General features: G+C 41.1%; 1 protein-coding gene across 7 annotated transcripts in view; it reads left to right on the top strand.

Annotated features, from left to right (window-relative positions):
* Window positions 1-18,932, top strand: part of TTC23 (tetratricopeptide repeat domain 23) — a 158,583-nt gene that overhangs the window by 87,562 nt on the left and 52,089 nt on the right. For all 7 annotated transcript variants that reach the window (XM_027521741.1, XM_027521736.1, XM_027521740.1 and 4 more), the window contains one exon: window positions 16,015-16,192. In XM_027521741.1, coding sequence (XP_027377542.1) covers window positions 16,015-16,192 — 178 coding nt within the window. The remainder of the gene's footprint in view (window positions 1-16,014; window positions 16,193-18,932) is intronic.

Below are 18,932 nucleotides of genomic sequence, written 5' to 3' on the forward strand. Positions count from 1 at the left end.
ATCCCAGGGACGGGGGAGCCTGGTGAGCTGCAGTCTATGGGGTCGCACAGAGTCGGACACGACTGAAGCGACTGAGCAGCAGCAGCAGCAGCAGTTTGCACCTCTTACTCCACTACTCCATCTTGCCCCTCCCTCATGCCTCTCCCCCCAGGTAACCACTGGTTTGTTCTTTATACCTGTGAGTCTGTTCCTGTTTTGTTTTATTCATCTGATTCTTTTATTTTTTGGTTCTACATATAAGTGATAATATAGACTGTACTTGTCTTGTTCTGACTTATTTCACTAAGCATAATTATCTATCTTACAGAGTTTTATTCTTTTCACGTCTGAGTAGTATTCTGTTCTGTGTGTGTATGTATCTCACATCTTCTGTATTCACTCATCTGTTGATGGGCACATAGGTGGCATCTATCTATAGCTTGTGTATGTATGTAATGTGTCCTCAGTCATGTCTGACTCTTAGCAACACCATGGACTGTAACCTTACCAGGTTCTTCTGTCTGTGGAATTTTCCAGGCAAGAATACTGGAATGGGTTGCCATTTCCTACTCTATGGGATCTTCCCAACCCAGGGATCAAACCCATGTCTCTTGTGCGTCCTGCATTGGCAGGCAAATTCTTTACCACTATGCCACCTTGGAAGCCCCTTCTATGTCCTGGCTATTGTAAATAATACTGCTATGAACATTGGCGTACCTATATCTTCTCAAATTAGAGTTTTCATTTTCTTCAAACAGCTTTACTATTTCAGAGAACTGCAAAGAACCTTTGTCTTTTCCTAACACTCTATCTATATAAATACATTTCCCTTAAACATCTGCACTTAATAATGATTTTAAATAACCACACTAACTAGCAATTCTTGACCACCTTCTGTGTCAGGCTCCTGCTAAGTGCTTTGCAGACCTCATCTCATCATTTAATCTGCAGTCCTCCCTATGAGGTGGTACCCTTCACATTCTCATTTTCAAATGAAGAAACTGAAGCTGAGAGAAGTTGAGGTCATTTCCCAGGGCTGGGGAGCAGCGGAGTAGAGCCAGGTCTCAGTCCAACTCTGGTGTCCACACTCCTCACCACAGCACAGGGCCCATTCACTGTGCAGAATGGAAAACTGACCATATCCTCTATAGAACCCAGGCTTTACCTTTGTATGCCAGATGGTAGCAGGAGACCCAGATTTAAACGTTTTCTCATTTGACTCTAGAAAACCCTACTTTTCCTCTCTCGAGACTGACTTTTTCATTAGATTTGCATCATCAGCAACATTCCCACAAGGCCTCTGCTTTTCACTGGTGCTCAGTATTCTTGCCAAATTCTCGAGCTTTTAAAAGGAAACCCTCAGGACTTTTCTGGTGGTCTAGTGCTTAAGAATCCACCTTGCAATGCAGGGGACGTGGGCTTGATCCCTGGTCTGGGAACTAAGATCCCACATGCTACAGAGCAACACACACCACAGCTACTGAGGCCCGCATGCAGCAACTACAGAGCCTGCGTGCCACAGGAGAGGTGTGAGAGCGTCTGTGCACCGCAACAAAAGATGCCATGTGCCTCAGCTAAGACCCGATGTAGCCAAGTAAATAAATAAAGTAATTTAAACCCTCACGAGCCTTGGGGCTGCACAGAGATTTATCCAAAAGATAAAGAAGTCACAATTCGGAAGAGAAACTGGTATTTTCATACCAGTATACTAATATTCTCCAAGAAAAATCAGTTATGAAAGGAAAGACTGGAGGTATACAACTAGATTGTCACCCATTCTTGTGGTTTAAAGAATATTTAACTCCTAGATACACATACTTATTTAGATCTTTTAAAGTTACTTTCCATAATGCAGAATATAGTGTCAAATTCTGAATAACATGCTACTAAAAATGCATTTCAAATAAATAAAAGGAAACCTCCTATTGCTTTAGTAATATCAGAGGAGATTTCACTTGTTCGTTGCAGATGAAAACAAGTCTCCATCCCTGTGGGATCTTCTGAAGCTCATCTGAAATGAGATAGTATCTTGTCATGTGCTCTGTAGAGTTACTACAGATATATTTTCATTCAATAAAATATGCTGTGGTTTAAGTTGTGGACCTGCCAAATTCACATACTGCCACACTGTGTTGTTCAAAATTCTCTCTTTTCATCTGTCTCTAGTGTGTTTCCTAAAGATGCCCAAACACGTTATGGGCCCACTAGGTGATAAATCCTCAAAACATCCCTGGCAGGTAGATAGGAAAGAAAAGGAGACAGGGTTGCTCTCCCACACATTACTTATGAGCAGATGGAGACAAACAAGATTGCCAGAAATTGACTGATGCTTTAAATGAGTTGGAAATGGAGGTCAGACTATAATTTAGTTATTTCCTGATGTAGTACTCCCTCAATCCCTTTTTTCATTAAATAGATTGTGAAGCTAAGTAATTTTATTTTCCATTTTGTATTTTCTTTTATGTGAACAGTGGACCCTCAATGAGCTCCAGAAGGCTCATTGCAGATTGCATCAGCCTGATAGCCTCCATTTCTGGCTGGTGGTGCCAGGACCCTGGCATAGCTGCGGCAGCAACTTCAAAGGATGAGAGTGGCATGTGCCTCGTTCTCTGCACACTAAACAAGTATTTTAACCAAATATCTCAGGCATATAAAATTAAAGATGTTGTTCTATGAATACTCATGTGCATGCCACCAAGTTTCCAAGTAGAACACTGCAGATAAGTGGAAGCCTGTTACGCTTTCTTCTTAATCCTGTTTTTTTCTCCCCATGTTACAGGCAATTGTGATATTGAATTTTGTGTTTTTCATTCCTCTGAATCTATATTTGTATAACCATAAAAATATACAGTATTATTTTTCATCTTTTTATACCTCATATATATGTTTCCTTCTGTAGCTTGCTTTTTCCACCCATTACTTTTCTATTTTTGAGATGTATCCACATCAATTGATATTAGTCTATTCATTTTAAGCCTTCATATTATATTTACTCTGACTTTAATTTACATATGCATTCTCTGAGGGTGAATACCTAGATTGCTTCTGATTTGATCATTTTTATACATGTTTCCACGGGCACATGTACAAGATTCTCTTTTGAGGTATTTCCTCAGGAGGGGAATAGCTTAATTGACAAGTATCCACATCATTACCTTTACTGAGTTTGCTTTCCATCAGTTTGTGCTCTCACCAGCAGTAATTCCCATGACTCCACATCCTTGTCAACACTTGATCTTGTCAGACTTTTTGTCTTTGCCAATCATGTAATTTCTGTAATTGCATTTCCTAATAGCGAGATTTGATATCTTTTCATACATCTGCTGGACATTTAGAATTTCTTTCTGTAAAATGTCTACTCATTTCTTTTACTCAATTTTTTAACTGAGCTATTTGCATTTTTCTTATTAACTTGTAGATATTTTTCCAATTTCTGATGACACGTCATTTGCTGCTTACATATATTGTGTGCACCCTAATGTGTAGTCTGCCCTTATCACTTTCTTTACGATGAATTTTGATCCACAGGAATTTTTATTTTTAATGTGACCTAATTTACCAAACCTCTTTCATTATGATCTGTAACTTATTTAAGAAGTCATTACCTATCTCAAAATTATGGAGTTGAAGTGAAAAGAAAGTGTTAGTCACTCTTTGCAGTGTTCAACCCTTTGCAACCCCATGAATTGCAGCCTGTGAAAGAGGAGAGTGAAAAAGTTGGCTTAAAGCTCAACATTCAGAAAACCAAGATCATGGAATCTGGTCCCAACACTTCATGGGAAATAGATGGGGAAACAGTGGAAACAGTGTCAGACTTTATTTTTGGGGGGCTCCAAAATCACTGCAGATGGTGACTGCAGCCATGAAATTAAAAGACACTTACTCCTTGGAAGGAAAGTTATGACCAACCTAGACAGCATATTCAAAAGCAGAGACATTACTTTGCCAACAAAGGTCCATCTAGTCAAGGCTATGGTTTTTCCAGTGGTCATGTATGGATGTGAGAGTTGGACTGTGAAGAAAGCCGAAGAATTGACTGCTTTTGAACTGTGGTGTTGGAGAAGACTCTTGAGAGTCCCTTGGCCTGCAAGGAGATCCAACCAGTGCATTCTAAAGGAGATCAGCCCTGCGTGTTCTTTGGAAGGAATGATGCTAAAGCTGAAACTCCAGTACTTTGGCCACCTCATGCAAAGAGTTGACTCATTGGAAAAGACTCTGATGCTTGGAGGGATGGGGGCAGGAGGAGAAGGGGACGACAGAGGATGAGATGGCTGGATGGCATCACTGACTCGATGGACATGAGTTTGAGTGAACTCCGGAGATGGTGATGGACAGGAGGCCTGGCGTGCTGCGATTCATGGGGTCTCAAAGAGTCGGACACGACTGAGCGACTGAACTGAACTGAGGCTCCTCTGTCCGTGGAATTCTCCGGGCAAGAATACTGGAGTAGGTATTACTTTCTCCAGGGGATCTTCCTGACCCAGTGATCAAACTGGCATCTCCTGCATTGCAGGTGGATTCTTTACTGTCTGAGCCACCATGGGAGCCCTGCCATATTTCCAAATCATATATTACTTTTCCTTATATTTTCTCTCAAACAGATCAAAGCTTTGCTTTTTAAATTGAGATCTCCAAGTCACTTGGAACTTTTGTGTACATGGTATGAGGGATCTGATTTTTTTCACTTTGAATAAAATTATTATTAAATTAAGTGAGGAGGTAAATAGCTTTACCTACAGATGAAACATGGACTCAGAGTCTGAAGAATTCTCTAGGGTTTGAAATGTGAGGCCAAGGATAGTTTGACAAAAATCTTTAAACTTAGAGAGTTCAGAAATGGCAACAGGTCACCTTCATGTGTGACTATGTCCCTTCAGGGCTGGGCCTCCTGCCAACAGCTTGTTGGATGTCACTGGATTCAAGAGGTCTGTGCCATCATGCAGACCTTCTTGTAACAAGGGCGAAACTATTGTCAATGAAAGCCATGTGTTGGTTCCTGCTGAAATTGCCTCCTTCCAGGTCTCCTTCTCAGCAGATACTCAAATTAAATTTCCAGGCAGCGAAGTAATGGAAAGTTACCATTTGGACTTGACCACAATGTGATTTAAAAAAGAAAAATTGATGCTTCCCTATCTAACTAGCTGCCCTGGGTGAGCACACCCAGTATTCATCTGGCAGGGTGCTGATGAAAGGAAAATCTCTGAGCCTGGAGTCAGCCAGCAGGAGTTCTGCTCTAGTTTGTTAGGGCTGCCATAACAAAGTACTGCCAGTGAGGAGACTTAACGAAAAGTTATTCTCTCTCAGTTCTGAGATGAACACCTGGGTGATGTTGGTTCTTTCTGGGGACTATGAGGTGTTCCACGACTCTCTCCTAACTGGCAACTTTGGTGTTCTTTGTCTGACAGATACATCACACCAGTCTCTGCCTTTATGTTCACATGGCATTCTCCCTGTGTCTCTGTATCTGAGTTTCTCCTTTTATAAGGATATCAGTTATAGTGGGGCTTCCCTGGTGGATCAGATGGTAAAGAATCCACCTGCCGTGCAGGAGACCTGGATTTGATCCCTGGGTCAGGAAGAACCCCTGGAGAAGGGAACAGCTACCCACTCTAGTATTCTTGCCTGGAGAATTCCATGGACAGAGAAGCCTGGCGGGCTATAGTCTATGGGGTTGCAAATATTATCCAGTATGACATTTTCTTAATATAGTTAATTATGTCTGCAATGATGCTATCTCCAAATAAAGTCACATTTTGAGGTACTAAGGATGAAGACTAAGGTATACTGAGGGTGAATTTGAGTTGGGAGTACACAACTCAATGCCTAATAGATTCTTACAAGGTTTCTACCCTAACCCTTTATAAAATTTCAATAATTTCTCCAACCTTTAATTAGAGGAACAGTTTAATATTTTTGCTACTATATCAATGTGAAAATATGTTCCTTTCTTAAATATTTTCCCTAAAATTTATTCCAAACATCTATGAAAATTAAGGTAAGAACTATAGCCTCAAAGTCAATGAATCTGCAGGTTTTTCCCTCTGCCTTGTCTCCTTTATCCTTCCATAGACAACAAGCACGCACTATGTGTTAGACACCGCAAGTTGCTGGGGATGTCAGGATGAATGTGTTAGACTTGGCCTCTGCTTTCTCAGAGTCCTGCCTAAAGGGATAGTGCTGAATCTCCAGGCACTTATAATTCACTATGAGAGATGTATCCAGAGCAGGGAGGTTCACAGTTCTGTGGGAGCACAGTCAGGTGTTCACAGAGGCACCCAGCCCAGCCTGGGATGTCAGGGAACTGAGCCAGCACTAGGATGAGGAAGCCAGGTGCCCAAACCACACCATTTAAGGAGGCACTCACACCTGGATGCCAACCCTGCTCTTTTCCAACCCTGAGCATGAGCACCTCCTTAAATGATGTATCCTAATGTCTCCCTGGTCTCACACTAGTTCTGGCCCTTGCAGGGAAGGCTAACTTAAGGAGGAGACAGCCAAACTGAAACTGGAAGAGAGATGGTAGAAAGATGAATGGCAGTTAGCCAGGCAGAAATGGAAGGGAGAACACTCCAGATAGAAGGACAAGCAAAGGTCCGCAGAGAAGAGAACCGGCATCATGGAAGCCAAACGGGAATGCTTAGATGACTCTCATGAGTCGTCTGAACTCATCAAGTTCAGGGAAACCAGGGTCCCGGCAGAGCCACTGGTATGTCTCCAAATCCATCCATTATCCCCTAGACGGCCTGGTGTGCTTCACTCAGCTTTGGGCTACAGGATTGGTGTTTCTGTTCCAGCCTCATGTTGTCCCGTCATGAATTCTGCTAATCTGGGAGTTGGGAGCCACACTGAATTCATTTTTCTTCTCTGACCTACCAGTACTTGGCTAATTTCCTTAACCACAGCTTATTGGCTTGAACCAATCAGCTGACAGGAAAAAATTCCAGGTTTATCACCCATTTCTACATGTTTCCTCATCTGGGGTCATGATATGAAATATATTAACATTTTTAAACTTATTGTGTAATTAATTTACTAGAGTATGCCATTAAAAATATTTTTGTTGTCTTTCCTTTCTGTGAATTTACTGCTTTGCATAGACCGAGGCTTTCCCCTGGAGATCTACAGGACATAGAGCTCCTCAGGAGACATGCCAACAGCTCTGGAAGGTTAAAGAGAGACCAGTAGCTCAATGTTCAAGCCTGATTTATGGCTGCTGCTGCTGCTAAGCCGCTGCTGCTAAGCCACTTCAGTCATGTCCGACCCTGTGCGACTGCAGAGTCGGACACGACTGAAGCCCACCAGGCTCCCCCATCCCTGGGACTCTCCAGGCAAGAACACTGGAGTGGGTTGCCATTTCCTTCTCCAATGCGTGAAAGTGAAGTTGCTCAGTCGTGTCTGACTTAGCGACCCCATAGACTGCAGCCCACCAGGCTCCTCGGTCCATGGGGTTTTCCAGGCAAGAGTACTGGAGTGGGTGCCATTGCCTTTTCCGTGATTTATGGCATCCCCGTGGAAATGCCCCTGTGCTGAGTGTCAGGTGCAGCCGGACCTGTTCTAACCTGCCCCCCAAAAGAGTCGGGTAGGATCATCCAGTGAATCAGGACCAATTTAGAGCCAAAACCCACATATCTTTCTGAGCTGCTTTAAATGAGTAAGTTAGGAGTACTGTCTAGCTTGCAGATGATGTTAAGCTTAAAATATTTTCATTTTTGCTTAATGATTTTAGTACAGTTATTTCTTTAAACAAAAATGACTGTTAATGGTTATTACTGAGTCTCATCTCTAATTCATTTTGCTTCCAAATGTTCACAAACTTTTCAAAAATAATAGATTTATTTAGATATAATTCACATACCATATAGTTCACTCAATTAAAGTATACAATTTGATGGTTTTTAGTATGCAACCATCACCACAAGCAATTTTACATTTTCATTCCCTTAGCAGTCTCTCCCCATTCTCAAGTTCCCCAACCCCTGGAAACTACTACTTTCAGTCTGTATGGATTTGCCTGTTAAGCACATTTCATATGAATGGAACCTTATAGTATGTAGTCTTCTGTGACCGGTCCCTTTCACTTAGCATACTTTTTTCAAGGTTCGTCTGTGTTGTAACATATATCAAAACTTCCCTTTTATGGCCAAATAACATTTTATTGCATGAACATACCACATTTTGTTCATTCATTCTTCAATTAGTTGGTGGACATTTGGGTTGTTTCTACTTTTTGCCTCTTATGAACTGTGCAGTTATGAACATTCGTGTACAAGTCTTTATGTTAACGTATGTTTTCATTTCTTTTGGGTATATACCTAGTAGTGTATTGTGAGGTCATCCAGGAATTCCTTGTTTAAACTTTTGAGAAACTGACACTGTTTTCCAAAGCAACTGTACAATTTTACATAACCACAAGCAGTGTGTAAGGATCCAATTTCTCCACATCCTTATCAACACTGTTATTGTCTTTTTAAAAATCATTGTTGTTATGCCACCATCCTAATGGATGTAAAGTGGTATCTCATTGTAATTTTGATTTGTGTTGTCTTGATGACTAATGATGAACATCTCTTTATGTGTGCATCTTCAGAGAAATGACTATTCAGATGTTTTGCTTGTTTTTAAATTGGGTTATTTATCTTTTATTACTATTGTAGGAGTTCTTTATATATTCTGGATTCAAGTCCCTCATCAGAAATATATGATTTGTAACAATTTTCCACAAGCTGTATTTTTCACCATCCATTTTTTTATATGTCCTAAACAATATTTTTGAAGATGGGAACTTCCCTGGTAGCTCAGACAGTAAAGAATCCACTCGCAATGTAGGAGACCCGGATTCAGTCCCTGGATCAGGAAGATCCTCTGGAGAAAGGAATGGAAACCCACTCCAGTGTTCTTGCCTGAAGAATTCCATGGACAGAGGAGTTTGGCAGCCTACAGTCATGGGTTGCAAAGAGTCGGACATGACTGAGCAACTAACACTTTCACTTTCAAATACTTTTGAAGATGAATGGTCAGTCAAACTTTATATAGCACCATGCAGCCACTAAAAGCGATAGTATACCGTTCATTGCTACATGTTCTAAAACATTATGATCTTTTTAAAAAATGCATAGAAAATCACCTGGAAGTATATATATCAAAGTGTATAGCAGTCATCTTTAGATGTTGTGATTACATTGATATATTTTAATTTTTAATATCTCTTCATTTAATGATGACTATATATTTCTCTTGTAGTAAATTATTCTCAATTTTTTAAAAAGCCCAGTTGTATAAGAAAATGCCTGCCTCACTTGCAGGCATGAGTTTGACTGATTCTACCCGTTATTTGGGTAGAATTTTATGCAGGTGGGGACAAGCTGAGCCCACACCTCAGCCCGTTTCAACTTGAGAACCACCCGAAACTGTGCCTCTCGGTTCCAAAGAGACCACAGGCCGGGAGGGAAGGAGTGAAGGGCATGATTGTGTGTAGGCACTTCATATCAGCCTGCATGGCTGGCTTCAGTTTTAAAGCACGTTCAGACATCTCCTTTGATGCTCACGGCAACCCTACTGGACCCCAGTGTTCAGACGATGAAACCAAGGTTCAGAGCATCTTGTACTTGCCCAGAGTTGTGTGTCCTAGTTAGGAAGGATGCTAAAACTACTGTTTGGGTTTTCTTCTCCTGTCGCAGTATTTGTAACTGATTGCCCTGCCTCTCACACTGTATTCTTTTCTAGAAAATTCTGAGAGTCAGGTGTGTCTGAAGGATGACATTTTGATACCTGAAAAGATACTGCTGTGTTAACTTGGAGTGCTGTGCATGCTTCAGCTAAGATAGTTGCTAGATGGCTTCACAAAACCCCAAATATTTTTCTTCTGTGTTCTATCTCAGGAAAGGAAGGATTTTTGATATATGAATTAACGTATGCCTTGTTTCATGTGCTTTTCTATTTTTTCCTCATTTATAAGCTTGATTGCTAAGCTGTGGATATTGCTTTCTTTTAAAGTTGTTGCCCAGGTGAAATCGTCTTGGCATTTGTGTTGGCTTTATTACTATTCTATGACTTTTACAGGCAACTTTGGAAACAAAGGACCTCTTCTTTACTTCCTTGGCACACTCTTCATCATTTATGAAGATAAGAAAGGAAATTGAATTTTGTTTTCCTTTGATGAAATATCTATGGCATTGTCTGAGTTCTCTAGGCTAAATTACGTTAAAAAAAAAAAATCAGAGGTCATTTTAAAAGTTTGTGACTTTTTCTAGATTCTAGATAAAAAGTTGGTGTACAAACTTTTTCTGTAAAGACCCAGACCATAAATGTTTTTGCCTTTGTAGGCCATATAGTGTCTGTTGCAACTATTCAACTCTGCCACTGTAGTGCAAAAGCAGCTGTAGATAATAAGTAAACAAGTGGGCCTGACTATGTCAATAAAACTTTATTTACAAAAGTAGTCAGTGAGTAGATTTGGTCCATAGACCACAGTTTGCTGACTCCTGTTTTCAGTTACTTAATCTTTGTCTACCAGGAATCTAATTGTTTGGCTAAGTGATTTGTTACCAGCCATATATTTAAAAGCCTCTTTCTATCACCATAGATGCTAGTGGATTTTCTCTCAAAAAATAAAATATGATATGTACAAAGTGGAACCACCAACTCAAGAGATGTGAGTTTGAGCAAATTCCGGGAGATGGTGGAGGACAGGGAAGCCTGGCGTACTGCAGTCCGTGGGGTCGAAAAGAGTCAGACCCGACTGAACAACTTAACAACAATAAAGCTACTTGGTATCCACTACATTCTAAGCTCATTAAGAGAGTTAGAAGATGAGTCCAGCATTACTAGACCATCTATTAATCTCTTCTTTCCAACGCTCAGTTCAGTTCAGTTCAGTCGCTCAGTCGTGTCCGACTCTTTACGACCCCATGAATCGCAGCACGCCAGGCCTCCCTGTCCGTCACCAACTCCCAGGGTTCACTCAGACTCACGTCCATCGAGTCAGTGATGCCATCCAGCCATCTTATCCTCTGTCGTCCCCTTCTCCTCCTGCCCCCAATCCCTCCCAGCATCAGAGTCTTTTCCAATGAGTCAACTCTTCACATCAGGTGGCCAAAGTACTGGAGTTTCAGCTTTAGCATCATTCCCTCCAAAGAAATCCCAGGGCTGATCTCCTTCAGAATGGACTGGTTGGATCTCCTTGCAGTCCAAGGGACTCTCAAGAGTCTTCTCCAACACCATAGTTCAAAAGCATCAATTCTTCGGTGCTCAGCCTTCTTCACAGTCCAACTCTCACATCCATACATGACCACAGGAAAAACCATAGCCTTGACTAGACAGACTTTTGTTGGCAAAGTAATGTCTCTGCTTTTGAATATGCTATCTAGGTTGGTCATAATTTTCCTTCCAAGGAGTAAGCGTCTTTTAATCTCATGGCTGCAGTCACCATCTGCAGTGATTTTGGAGCCCAAAAAAATAAAGTCTGACACTGTTTCCACTGTTTCCCCATCTATCTCCCATGAAGTGATGGGACCGGATGCCATGATCTTAGTTTTCTGAATGCTGAGCTTTAAGCCAACTTTTTCACTCTCCACTTTCACTTTCATCAAGAGGCTTTTTAGTTCCTCTTCACTTTCTGCCATAAGGGTGGTGTCATCTACATATCTGAGGGTATTGATATTTCTCCCAGCAATCTTGATTCCAGCTTGTGTTTCTTCCAGTCCAGCGTTTCTCATGATGTACTCTGCATAGAAGTTAAATAAGCAGGGTGACAATATACAGCCTTGACGTACTCCTTTTCCTATTTGGAACCAGTCTGTTGTTCCATGTCCAGTTCTAACTGTTGCTTCCTGACCTGCATACAGATTTCTCAAGAGGCAGGTCAGGTGTTCTGGTATTCCCATCTCTTTCAGAATTTTCCACAGTTTATTGTGATCCATACAGTCAAAGGCTTTGGCATAGTCAATAAAGCAGAAATAGATGTTTTTCTGGAACTCTCTTGCTTTTTCCATGATCCAGCAGATGTTGGCAACTTGATCTCTGGTTCCTCTGCCTTTTCTAAAACCAGCTTGAACATCTGGAAGTTCATGGTTCACGTTATTGCTGAAGCCTGGCTTGGAGAATTTTGAGCATTACTTTACTAGCATGTGAGATGAGTGCAATTGTGTGGTAGTTTGAGCATTCTTTGGCATTGCCTTTCTTTGGGATTGGAATGAAAACTGACCTTTTCCAGTGCTGTGGCCACTGCTGAGTTTTCCAAAATTGCTGGCATATTGAGTGCAACACTTTCACAGCATCATCTTTCAGGATTTGAAATAGCTCCACTGGAATTCCATCACCTCCACTAGCTTTGTTCATAATGATGCTTTCTAAGGCCCACTTGACTTCACATTCCAGAATGTCTGGCTCTAGGTGAGTGATCACACCATCATGATTATCTGGGTCGTGAAGGTCTTTTTTGTACAGTTCTTCTGTGTATTCTTGCCACCTCTTCTTAATATCTTCTGCTTCTGTTAGGTCCATACCATTTCTGTCCTTTATCGAGCCCATCTTTGCATGAAACGTTCCCTTGATATCTCTAATTTTCTTAAAGAGATATCTAGTCTTTCCCATTCTGTTGTTTTCCTCTATTTCTTTGCATTGATCGTTGAGGAAGGCTTTCTTATCTCTTCTTGCTATTCTTTGGAACTCTGCATTCAGATGCTTATATCTTTCCTTTTCTCCTTTTCTTTTGGCTTCTCTTCTTTTCAGAGCTATTTGTAAGGCCTCCTCAGACAGCCATTTTGCTTTTTTGCATTTCTTTTCCATGGGGGTGTTCTTGATCCCTGTCTCCTGTACAATGTCACAAACCTCATTCCATAGTTCATCAGGTACTCTATCTATCAGATCTAGCCCTTTAAATCTATTTCTCACTTCCACTGTATAATCATAAGGGATTTGATTTAGGTCGTACCTGAATGGTCTAGTGGTTTTCCCTACTTTCTTCAATTTAAGTCTGAATTTGGTAATCAGGAGTTCATGATCTGAGCCGCAGTCAGCTCCTGGTCTTGTCTTTGTTGACTGTATAGAGCTTCTCCATCTTTGGCTGCAAAGAATTTAATCAGTCTGATTTTGGTATTGACCATCTGGTGATGTCCATGTGTAGAGTCTTCTCTTGTGTTGTTGGAAGAGTGTGTTTGCTATGACCAGTGCATTTTCTTGGCAGAACTCTATTAGTCTTTGCCCTGCTTCATTCCGTATTCCAAGGCCAAATTTGCCTGTTACTCCAGGTGTTTCTTGACTTCCTACTTTTGCATTCCAGTCCCCTATAATGAAAAGGACATCTTTTTTGGGTGTTAGTTCTAAAAGGTCTTGTAGGTCTTCAAAGAACCATCCAACGTTAGATTTCCTGCAAGTTACAACCTAGATGCTTCTTGGTCCAGGAACATATCCCTGACCTCCTCTGGTGTTGTCAACCTCTTTACAATTATAGAACGTATCCCAGTTCATAAGCTATTCAATGAACATTTTATTTCACTATGATCATCTGAACCACAGATCTGAAAAGTAACCCTTTTAGTCATTTCCTTTGAAATTTACTCGAGGGCAAACTAGTTGTGAAAAGTATTCAATGACTATGTTGACCTAGGAAAAAAAAAAAAAAAAGGCTGCCAGTTATTTCTCCAGAAATAAAAAATTAGGTTCATAAAGGGTCGGCAGAAAATTTCAATCTGGGGGTTTGAAACCATGGTGAATGATATGCAAGACTCCACCTGGCCAGGGAAGGAAAATGCTTTTATAGAAGAGGAAAGAATTTGAGAGAGCCAGAGTACACAAAGAGTCCATGACTTTTCACTGGCTAAGTTCTTGCCAGGAATAAAGAGGAGTCTTTCTTCTTCCCATTGGGCTCCGCTGTCCTCCCAGGGCAGGAAAATTCCCAATTCTGGGCTCCTGACTCTATTTAATTGAGGTTTCTGTTTATTAATTTTTTTTATAATTGCTGCTGCTGCTGCTAAGTCACTTTAGTCGTGCCCAACTCTCTGCAACCCCATAGACGGCAGCCCACCAGGATTCCGTCCCTGGGATTCTCCAGGCAAGAACGCTGGAGTGGGTTGCCATTTCCTTCTCCAATGCATGAAAGTGAAAAGTGAAAGTGAAGTCATTCAGTCGTGTCCGACTCTTAGCAACCCCACGGACTGCAGCCTACCAGGCTCCTCTGCCCATGGGATTTTCCAGGCAAGAGTACTGGAGTGGGTCCCCAGTGCCTTCTGCGATTTTCCCACTACCACCTTTAAATTAACATTTTTCTCATGTAAAAGTAATATATTTTTATAGAAGAAAATTTGGGAAATTTATAAAGTATAAGTAAGAGTAAAATAATTCAAAACTCCTTAGAAATAACTATTGCTAACATTTTAGTGACATTTAGATAGCTCTTTATGCATATGTTTACATGTAGATTAGATGCAAAATTTTCACATGTGTAAGATTATGACTTAGCTGGTAAAGAATCCACCTGCAATGCAGGAGACCTGGGTTCAATCCTGGGATAGGAAGATCCCCTGGAGAAGAGAAAGGCTACCCACTCCAGTGTTCTGGCCTGGAGAATTCCAAGGACTGTGTAGATCACGGAGCAGAGTCAGACACAACTGAGTGACTTTCACTTTCTTCAAGATTATATAAAGTGTTTTGTAATCTGCCTTTTTGCTGAATAATATATAGTGGATATACTTCTATGATGATAAATACAGATCAAAATTAACTTTAATGGCTACATGGCATTCCACAATGTAGATGTACTTACTATAACCCACTTAATAATAATCTACTGAGGTATTTTAAGTGCGTTATACTTTTCCAGTATTACAAAGAATGCTTCAGTAAACATTCTTATATATAGTTCTTGTGCCAGAGTGTTTCTCAAGATAAACTACTTAAAGTGCAATTAGCAGAAATATGTATACATATATATGTATAATTCTGGTATAGAAAAGCTTGTACCCAAATTACATTCTTCCCAACAGTTAATGAGAGTGCTTTACACCCTCATCAAACTGGGAAATTTCTATAATTTCTCAGTAGATTAGTTATCAGCATCTTAGCGTGCTTTCTGATTACTGTTGTTGTTTTAATATTTTATATTTTTTAAACCAACACCTCCACAGTGCTTACTACGTGTCAGAGACTATTCTAGATGTTCTTTTTATTAGTATCAACCACTTTAATTTAATCTTCATAGCAATGCAGTGAAGCGGGCACTGTTATTATCGTTAACTTGTTGTTTTTCGGTCGCTAAGTCATGTCCAACTCTTTGCAACTCCATGGACTGCAGCACACCAGGCTTCTCTGTCCCTCACTGTTTTCTGGAATTTGCTCATGCTCGTGTCCATTGAGTCGGTGATGCCATCCAACCATCTCATCCTCTGTCACCCCCTTCTCCTCCTGCCCTCAATCTTTCCCAGTAAGGGTCTTTTCCAGTGAGTTGGCTATTTGCATCAGATAGCCAAAGTATTGGAGCTTCAGCTTCAGCAGCAGTCCTTTCAGTGAATATTCAGGGTTGATTTCCTTTAGGACTGACTGGTTTGATTTCCTTGCTATCCAAGGAACTCTCAAGAGTATTCTCCAACACCACAGTTCAAAAGTATCAATTTCTTCCAGCTCTGAGCCTTCTTTATGGTTCAACTCTCACATCCGTACATGACTACTGGAAAAACCATAGCTTTGACTATATGGACCTTTGTTGGCAAAGTGATGTCTCTGCTTTTGAATACACTATCTAGGTTTGTCATAGGTTTTCTTTTAACATAGCTTTTTCTTTTCAAGATACCTTTTGTTAATTTACAGATGAGAAACTGTTGAGTGACTTGAAGGTGCTACACCTAGTAAGTGATAGAGCCATGATTTCAATCTTCCTGATTATCCCAATGTCTCTCCTCTTAACCACTATGCCCTACTGATCCTTGGAGGAAAATAAGGCTTAGCTGCCTAATAAATGAACCTGGGGAATAGGAGTCAGCATCTTTTATTTTCAGTATCTCCCATTTTAATTATTTAAAAAATAATCCCTTTGTTTTTTAGGGTATATCAAGGTCAGAAGAAATCAAAAGAAGCTCTGCCCCACTACCAAGAGGCTTTAGAATATACTGAGATCAGTAGAGGTGAAAAAAGTCTTGAGTGTGTACCAATACTGCGGGAGTTGGCAGCTGCAGAGCAAGCCCTGGGATTTCACGATGCATCCATCAACAACCTTATACAGGTAAGCTGCAGTGTCCTGGCCACCAAAGCTGTTCTGACCCACTGCTTCTCACAGACTAAAGTGGAATAGCAGCTCTGAGAATGTCTGGCTTAGTTATGTGCTCTAGGTACATACAACACCACCTGGAGTAAAAGTTCAACAAACATCTTCACATAGGTGCCCACGTGGGCAAGCATGGGATTACCAGTCCTCTGTTACCCGTGCCTGCTCCACAAACAACCCGGGACTCCCTGAAGGTGGCTTTCTCATGCGGGTGCGTAATTTAAGTCTTGTTTCACAGACAAAGCTTTTTATACTTTAAAGCTTATCTATGTACAGATTATGTGACCAAAGGTATTAGGGTTATTTTCTACCACATTCTGCAACCTTTACCTGAAGTTACTTAGAACTGTCATCTGGTAGCTGCTGTTCCACTTTATCATTAAAAGATTCGTCTGTGAGTGTGTCAGTTAGGGTTCTCCAAAACAGAACCAGTTGGATGTATACATAGAGAAAGAGAAGGATTTATTTAAGGAATTGGCTCACACAGTTGTGGGGGCTGACAAGTCTGAAATCCACAGGGTAGGTGGGCCAGCTGAAAACACAAGCAGAGTCTCTATGTCACAGCCCCCCTTCTTTACTGGAACCTCAGCCTTTTGTTCTGTATGAGGCCTACTCATATTGTTGAAGGTAATCTCCTTCATTCAAAGTCTACTGATCATAAATGTTAATCACGACTACAATGTACATTCAAAGCAACATTTAAACTAGTATTTGACCTAACAATGAGGTACTAGTATTTGACCTACCAACTAGACACCACCGCCTAGCCAAGCTGATGCATACAACTAACCATCACATCAGTTTGATGTTTTTATATGGTGTCATCTGCTAAAAGCACCTTTTGAATTGTTTTCTGAGAATTTTTCCCTATTAAAGTTGTAAAATATAGACTAACTCATTTTTTATTTCAAATCAGATATAATGATACAGTACTGAGAGTTCTTTATTGCTATTTCTTTACAAATTTGTATGACTGTTTAGACTCCCATGCACAGTTTATTAGAGTGTGCCATTCTCTCACTTTCTCTGGATCATCTCCCTTAAATACTAATAACTATCCTAACTATTATTATCATTTTATAGATAAGTCAGTCAAGAATTAGGACAGTTGAGTGATATGCCCAGGAGTACACAGTCAATAAATGGCATAGCCCAGATTTAAATGCACTGTTTTTTGAAAGGTAATTCTGGCTGGTATGTAGAGAGTAGACGGGGGAGGGTATGCCTGGAGTGGAGCCAGACTGAAGTAGTGAAGGTGAAGATGGAGGTGGCTTAAACCAGGATGATGTTAGTAAGGATGAAGGAGTTGGGTATGACAAAGATTTAGGAGGCAGAATTTATGAGATATAGAAATTGAAAGGATACAGGACAAAGAGGGAAGGGGAAGAGTTGAAGACGACTCCTGGGTTTCTAGTCTGGACACCTGAGAAGATGTGTGTGGGGGAGCAGGGGTGACTGAGGGATGACCAGATGAGCTCAGGTTTTGATGGTGAGTCTGAGATGCCCTAAGGCATCCAAGCAGCAGCAACAGCTAGATAGTTATATAATCAGGACTAGAGTTGAGAAAATAGTTTAAAAAGTCCTCCCCTTGTACACAGTAATTGCCTTGGGAGAGAGTGAGATCACCCAGGGAGGCTTCATGGAGTGAGAAGGGAAAAGGATAACAGAGTCTTGAGGAACGTTGGTATTCGTTGGTTGCATAAAGAAGGATAAATCGGTAAAGCAAAAAAGAAGATTTTGCCAGAAAAACAGGAAGAAAAGTAAAGAAGAAAGAGAGATCCTCTTCCTTTTGAAACCTTTTGCTGTTCTGGAGGACACAGAGCTGTTGGGAGGAAAAGTGAGTTAATATTTGTGAAGCGTGGGCACCGTGCCTGCTGGTGCAATATGTGAATTTTGGGAAAGTTCTCCCTCTCCTTCTCTTGTTTTTCTTTTTCTTTTATTGATGGCCTAGTTGAGGGAAGCCCTGGGGCACTGATGAGGACAGAATCCAGATTGTACTGTGAGTGAGGTGTGAGGAAGCAAAGGTAATGCATGCAGATGCCTGCCTCAGAAAGTACCAGGAGGCAGGGAAGACCGACCCAGGCACGGGGCAGAGTACATGGAAAGTTCTGAAGGTAAGACAAGATTTGACACATTTGGGGGAACTGCAAGGAGTTCCTGATCCCTGGGCAATGGGTGTGGAAAGTCATGGTAAGGAATTCGAGCTTCACCCTAAGGGCAGTTAAGGGTTTTCAAGCAGGGAGAGGGACATCATCAGATTGTCTGTCTAGAAGTGTTGCTCTGCAGCATGGAGAATGGCCTGGACGGCAGAGAGATAAGCAGGGAGGTGGCTCAGGAGATGCTGCAGCAGACCAGGTAGGGACGGTGACAGCCCGGACTCAGGCGGTGTCGTGAGAATGGAGCGACCTGGACGGAGCTGATACAGATGTACGGAGAGCGGAAATGACAGGCCTGGGAGGTGCACAGATGTGGGGTGGTGAAGGAGATGGGGGGTCCAGCTTTAGACCAACGTTCTGTCTGTGGCTAGTCGGGACATGTACTACGCAAAAGAACACTGGTAGATTTGCGATTTTTTGCTAGTATCAATAATTCGTAATATTCTTATAAAAAACTTTTGTCTTTCTTTAAGTTATTTGCCAATATAAATTACCAGAAGTTAAACTGCTGGTAGGTAAAGCATTAATATTTTATACTTCTT

This window comes from Bos indicus x Bos taurus, chromosome 21 (genome assembly GCF_003369695.1).
Source record: "Bos indicus x Bos taurus breed Angus x Brahman F1 hybrid chromosome 21, Bos_hybrid_MaternalHap_v2.0, whole genome shotgun sequence".
Classification (NCBI taxonomy): domain Eukaryota; kingdom Metazoa; phylum Chordata; class Mammalia; order Artiodactyla; family Bovidae; genus Bos; species Bos indicus x Bos taurus.